General features: G+C 53.3%; 1 protein-coding gene across 1 annotated transcript; it reads left to right on the top strand.

The window, feature by feature from the left end:
- Positions 1-2734: 2734 nt before the first annotated feature.
- On the top strand, positions 2735-4778 carry ID2 (inhibitor of DNA binding 2). Its single transcript, XM_057431865.1, has 3 exons — positions 2735-3148; positions 3400-3464; positions 4142-4778. Exons 1-2 carry the CDS (start codon positions 2801-2803, stop codon positions 3454-3456), a joined length of 405 nt encoding a protein of 134 aa, XP_057287848.1. The 5' UTR covers positions 2735-2800; the 3' UTR covers positions 3457-3464; positions 4142-4778.
- The last annotated feature ends 941 nt before the right edge of the window (positions 4779-5719 follow it).

Below are 5719 nucleotides of genomic sequence, written 5' to 3'. Positions count from 1 at the left end.
TAAACCCATTTACATTAATGTTACATGGTTTAGGTAAGTTTCGTTAGAGCAGGGGCTCAGAGTGCAGAGGGAAGCAGGAGCCCCCCGGAGCCCCTCCGCCCCGCCTCAGGGGCTGCTGTGGGACCCGAGGCTGCTCTGAGGCGGCATTAAGAAGCGAGAGATCGGACAGCCTGCCCAAAACGCGGGATATTTCCTCACAGAAAACGTATTTTCTTTCTTTTTTGGGGGGAGCAGGATCCACAACACTGAGCAGTCCCCGTCCCCGTCCCCCCCCCCCCGGCACCGCAACCCGGCGTGCTGCTTCCCTCACGGGTCGCGGTCGGCGCCGGGATCCCTCTCTCTCGGACACCCCACCCCCACCCCGCGATATTGCCCGTTTTACTCGGTTCTCTCCCCATTCTGCGGGAGCCCCCGCTCACATTCCCCCCCCCCCCGGCATGGCGAGGTGTCCGGCGGCGGCCCCCGCTGCAGGTGCGCCCGGGAGCGGGAAGCGGGGCAGGGCCGCCGCCTGCTGCCGCCGCGGGCGCAGCCCCGGTCGCCATGGCAGCCGCCTGAGCGGCGCCGCCGGGCCCGGGCGGCGCGGGCGGGGGGGGCGGCGGCAGGGCTGATGTCACGGGGCTGGCGCCGCGCAGTCCGGGCCGGCCCCGGGCGCGGGGCGGCGGGGCGGGGCGCGTTGCCCGGGGCGTGGGGGGAGCGGCGGAGAGGGGGGGTCGCCCCAGGGGTGGCCGCGCACCCCATCGCCGCCGCGGGCTGGCGCCGGGGGCCCCCCACGGCGGAGCTTGTCCGCATCCCCCCAGCCCCGGGAGGGGAGCCCCGTGTTTGTGCTTTCAAGAGGGGTTAAGGGGGGAGCGGAGAAAAAGCGGCGCTTTGTGCACGACGAGCGGCGAGTTTTCTGGCCAGATGTTTGCAGCAGCGGTGCGGGGTAGGAACCGGCTGTAAAAATCCCCGCCGAGCGTCCAGGCGGACGCAGCTCTCCAGAGTGCCCGCTGCCGCGCGGGGGGCTGCGCGCTGGGGAAGAACCCGCGGGAGCACCACCGCTGGTTTCGGGGAGCCCCCACCGCAGCGGGGCTGCCGCCGCTGCCAGACTTCTCACGTGAGGGAGTGTTCCCTCGGGTCGCGGCCGCAGCTGCCCGAGCTGCCCGCACCGCACTGGGGTGGGGGGTGTCGGGAGAAGCCCCCGCATAGCGGCGTGCCCACAGGTTTGCCTCCTCTCGCCTGACTTCGCGGTGGCTTAATCAGCGTGCGAAGCCTGTAATACGGAAAACCGGGTTTGCGAAGCGCTCCTGTGGGGAGCCGGCCGCGCTGTCCGAGCGACAGACAGTAACCGCAGAAGCAGTAACATACCTGTTTATGTTGGCTATTATTACACCAAAAATAGTGTCAAAATTTCGTCCAGGGGTGCATTCAGCATACGGAAACACAAACACGGCAAAGGGCTAAAATTTGTGGCCGCAGAGCAAGTATCGCATACGATAGACATGGAGATTTCAGTGGTAGAAAGGACCGAAGTCGCTCCAAGTGGTGACTTTAGCCGAGTCGTTAACTGGCGGGACTGGTTTTATCATTGTTATTTACTCTCTTTAAGCGCACCTGGGCATTGTATTTGCCGTCCCGCACGCTGGATGTCGGGACTTGGTTCCGGCGCTTCAGGACGCGGGAATTCCGACGCTCGCCGCCCGGCCCCGGGGCGAGCACCCCGGTGTGACAGTGGCCACGACGTCCCGCGGGCGATCAGGCAGCCCGGGAACGCAGCGGAAATGGGCAGCCACCGACCTAGCTGCCCGCAGCTGTGTCCCCAAGTATCGGGAGCGTGTGTCCTACCGCTTCCCCAGCACAGCGTGCATCAGCCCCGCGCCTCTCTCCCCTGAGCAGTTATGATTGACAACACTCTCCCGACGGACAGCGTGGATGTGTGCTGTCACTACATGCTTGCTTACAGTGAAAACCAATGTCCCTTAAACATCCGGGTAGCTACTACAGAACTGCTGCGTTTTGCGTAGAATTTAATTTGTATTAATCATATATGTATGTCCACACTGTGTGGACAGTGTGTGAGAAGGGGAACGGAAGGTGTGTCGTTACGTTACACAGGCATTAGTTAAGTGAATATAAATAATGGGTCTAAACTCAAAAAATAAAAATAATCGAAGTTTTTTCTCCAGCTAAGCACACACACACACATCTCCCTCCTCTCCCCTCCCCGACTTTTTCCTCTGGAATGTTTCTGGAAGATGTTTCATTGGCTGCAACCAAGAGCCGCAAAAAGTACAGCGCGTAGTAAGCGAGTATCTGCATTTCTCACCAGAAACAACCGTCGCATCTCTAGTGACAGCGCCGTGTCACCGCACCTACGGGGTGTGGACGAGTTGCCTCGTAAGGGCGATGCCTGTAAATGCACCCCCAAGTGCACATGTACTTAATGAGCATCAATTAACTGCGCCCACCCTCTCGGGGGGGGGGGGGGGGGGGGACGGGGACGGGGACGGACCAGCAGCGGTGACGGCTCTGCCCAGTCTCCCGGTGCCCGCACTCTCCGCGGCCAGGGCTGCACTCGGAGCAGTATGGCTCTACTCGCGATGCTCGCACCTGCGGCGGCCGTATAAGAGGAGGCCGCGCAGTCCCGCGCCTCAGAGCGAGCTCCGGCAGCGCGCAGGGGCGAACAGCGGTGACAGCTCCCCCGAGGCTGCTCGCAGGGCTGCCTGTCCGATCGATCGACTGTCTCCGTCAGCTGCCCACCGGAGCCGTTTTCTCCGCCCGCCGGAACTGAACTGCTCTGCTCTCTCCCCGCCCGCCTTCCAGCATGAAAGCCTTCAGCCCGGTGCGGTCCGTCAGGAAAAACGGCCTCTCGGAGCACAACCTGGGCATCTCACGGAGCAAGACTCCCGTGGATGATCCCATGAGCCTACTGTATAACATGAATGACTGCTACTCCAAGCTGAAGGAGCTGGTGCCCAGCATCCCGCAGAACAAGAAAGTGAGCAAGATGGAAATCCTGCAGCATGTTATCGACTACATCCTGGACCTGCAGATCGCCCTGGACTCGCACCCCAGCATCGTCAGCCTGCACCACCAGAGACCTGGGCAAAACCCTTCCTCCAGAACTCCTCTGACCACCCTAAACACAGATATCAGCATCCTCTCGCTCCAGGTAAGTGATCTCCACCGAGCCCCCGGCTCCCGCTGCCCGAGGTTGGAGCTGGTTGGCGCTCGCGGCACCAGGTGCGGGTCGCTGCGGGCCAGCGCAGTGACATGGCGGTCCCCTCTGCCCTCCCCTGGGTCCCCAGCCTAGCTTGCCGCGAGTAAAACCCTTCATGCTCCGGGACCCTGCTCTGCCTCTTTCCCTTGTGCGCGGGCACCTCGCCCCCCGTGACTTACCCCTCTGCCGTTTTCTTCTTGTAGGCGTCTGAGTTCCCCTCAGAGCTCATGTCGAGCGACAGCAAAGCACTTTGTGGCTGAATCAAACGGTGAGTGCAGCGCATCTCGTTTCTAAACTTCAGGCAAAAGGTGCCTCCCTGGGGAGCGGGGGGGCGTGATGGTTACTTCCAGAAATCAGTTCTAAAAGTTGATTAGGAGATGCCGTTATAATCGGTAAAAAATAAGCCGAAAAACTGAGCCTCGTATTCCGAAGTGTATTTCGTTGCCAAGGTTGAGGCAGCACAGGCTGCTCGGATACTGCTCACTGCTTAATGCAAATACTCTCGTTATCATTTCTTGGGAGTCTTGGTTTTCTGGGCCAAAGTGACTGATTAAGTTGGGAATCTTGGCACATTTCCTCAAAATTCTGTGATGTGGGATTGTCTGCGCTATCAGTTAAATGAGTGACTGCTTTTAATCAAATAATTGCTGTAAGAGGCAGACTGGCGCCTCCGAGCATTGCAGTTACAGAGATCTAAATAAAGATTGGGCTGAGAATCCTCTTTCTACCCTTTTCCCCTCGAGTGTATGTTATTTTAATGTTCAACTTGAGCTCTTGAGAGCGAGTGTGTGAGTGTGTATGTGTTGCATCTGGACGCCAGCGTTTGCCCAATCTCTGAGTGTTTGGTTAAATGTTCAAACTGCGGCTTCCTCTCTGGCGCCAGTCTGTCCGGATCTCTGCCCTGTTAGCATGCTCCTAAATATGCCTCTTTTCAATCTCTTGCAGGTGTTCCACTGATGATATTTTTTTTTTTTTGCACAAGAAAATGTCTACAGGATTTTTTTTGAGGTGCTGAATTTTTCAGCTGTATCTGGAGGGGAAAATCCACGTTCAACAAAAAAGGACCTTTTAAAGTTAATGAAGAAGAAAAAAAAAATCAAGATTGATCTTTATCCCCACCCCATTCTTCAACTTGGACTGAACCTAGTTATTTATGAAGAGACTCTTAAATACCCTTTCCCTAGTTGGAAGGCTTCCTTTATATACTATTCCCAACGTGGGGAGCGAAACAAAAATCTCACAAGGAGTTGCCCATTTTAAAGCAGACTTTGCCTTTTTTTTCCAAAGGTGGAGCGTGAGTACCAGAAGGATCCAGTGTTCAGTTTTTTAGGGAAGTCCGTGGTCAGAAATTACCTTTTTGACACAACCTAGGGCTGAATGCTGTGTATATATTTATATATAAATATATATATATGAGTGAAACCTTGTGAACTCTTTAATTAGAGTTTTCTTGTATAGTGGCAGAAATACACATTTCTGCAAAAAGTGTAATGATGTACTTAATCATGCTAAACTTTTTATAAAAGTTTAGTTGTAAACTTAACCCTTTTTATACAAAATAAATCCAAGTGTGTTTATTGAACTGATTGCTTGCTTTATTCTTTGGGGACCAACTGCTTGCTTGCTTTGATTTGATTTGTGTTGTGGTTTTGATTATTTTTTTTATATACTCATACATTCTGTTATGACTTTACTGAGTAAAAATTCAGATTTGTAGAGAATATAAAGAATAAAATTACTTGAACTGAATAATAATCCTTGTAACTTGGAAAGTCATTTGAGTGTACATTCCAAACTTCTAAGTGAGCTGCCTGTAAACAGGGTGAAAGGAGCTAGAAAAGGAATTTATTACACAGGGGATGCTATTGACAAAGTGTTCAGAAACACACAAAAGCAGTTAATCCTGAGACATTTGCCTGGGACTACTGCTTCTCTCCCACCCCTATGGATGATTCAGCTCTCAGTAGTAATGGCCCAGATCTGTTAATTTGTGTTTAGAATAATCACTGGGAATTAAGGGTTGTGGGTGGTTGTTAGTCCCCCAACTATTACATTTCTCTAAAAAGGCTTTGAATGTGAGAGTTGGTGATGCGTTAACATGCAATCTAGAGTGATGAAGTGACTTGCATTTCCAGACTGGAGTGTTCATGCTTCCATGCAATATTTCAATGAAATAGGGTTTCTAATCAGTTGCAGCAGCTTCTCTGTATGACTAAGATACTGAGAATTGAGCTAAATCGCTGTTGTGTTACTGATTAAACTTTGGCTGCTCCTAAAGGGGCAGACTCTCCATAAGAATTAAGTTTGAAATGGGAGTCTGAAAGCCAGTATTATTTCTTCTTTCTCTTTTGCCCTCTAAAGCTACACATTATCCCTTACTCATTAAAGAGATGATGCTTTACTGTATGTGCTCTCTTGACTCCACTGTAACTAGCAGTGCTCAGCTGTCATAAGACAGTGGATGCGGGAACTGCTTTATCAGATGACATTCTAATTTAAGCTTACTCATAAACTTGCCTGAAA

The sequence above is a fragment of the Pezoporus wallicus genome, unplaced genomic scaffold (genome assembly GCF_028554395.1).
Source record: "Pezoporus wallicus isolate ANWC-B61680 ecotype Strahan unplaced genomic scaffold, APGP_CSIRO_Pwel_v1 contig_161, whole genome shotgun sequence".
In the NCBI taxonomy this organism is placed as follows: Eukaryota; Metazoa; Chordata; class Aves; order Psittaciformes; family Psittacidae; genus Pezoporus; species Pezoporus wallicus.
The sequence above is the reverse complement of the archived record's forward strand: the minus strand, read 5'-3'. Positions and strand labels throughout refer to the sequence as shown.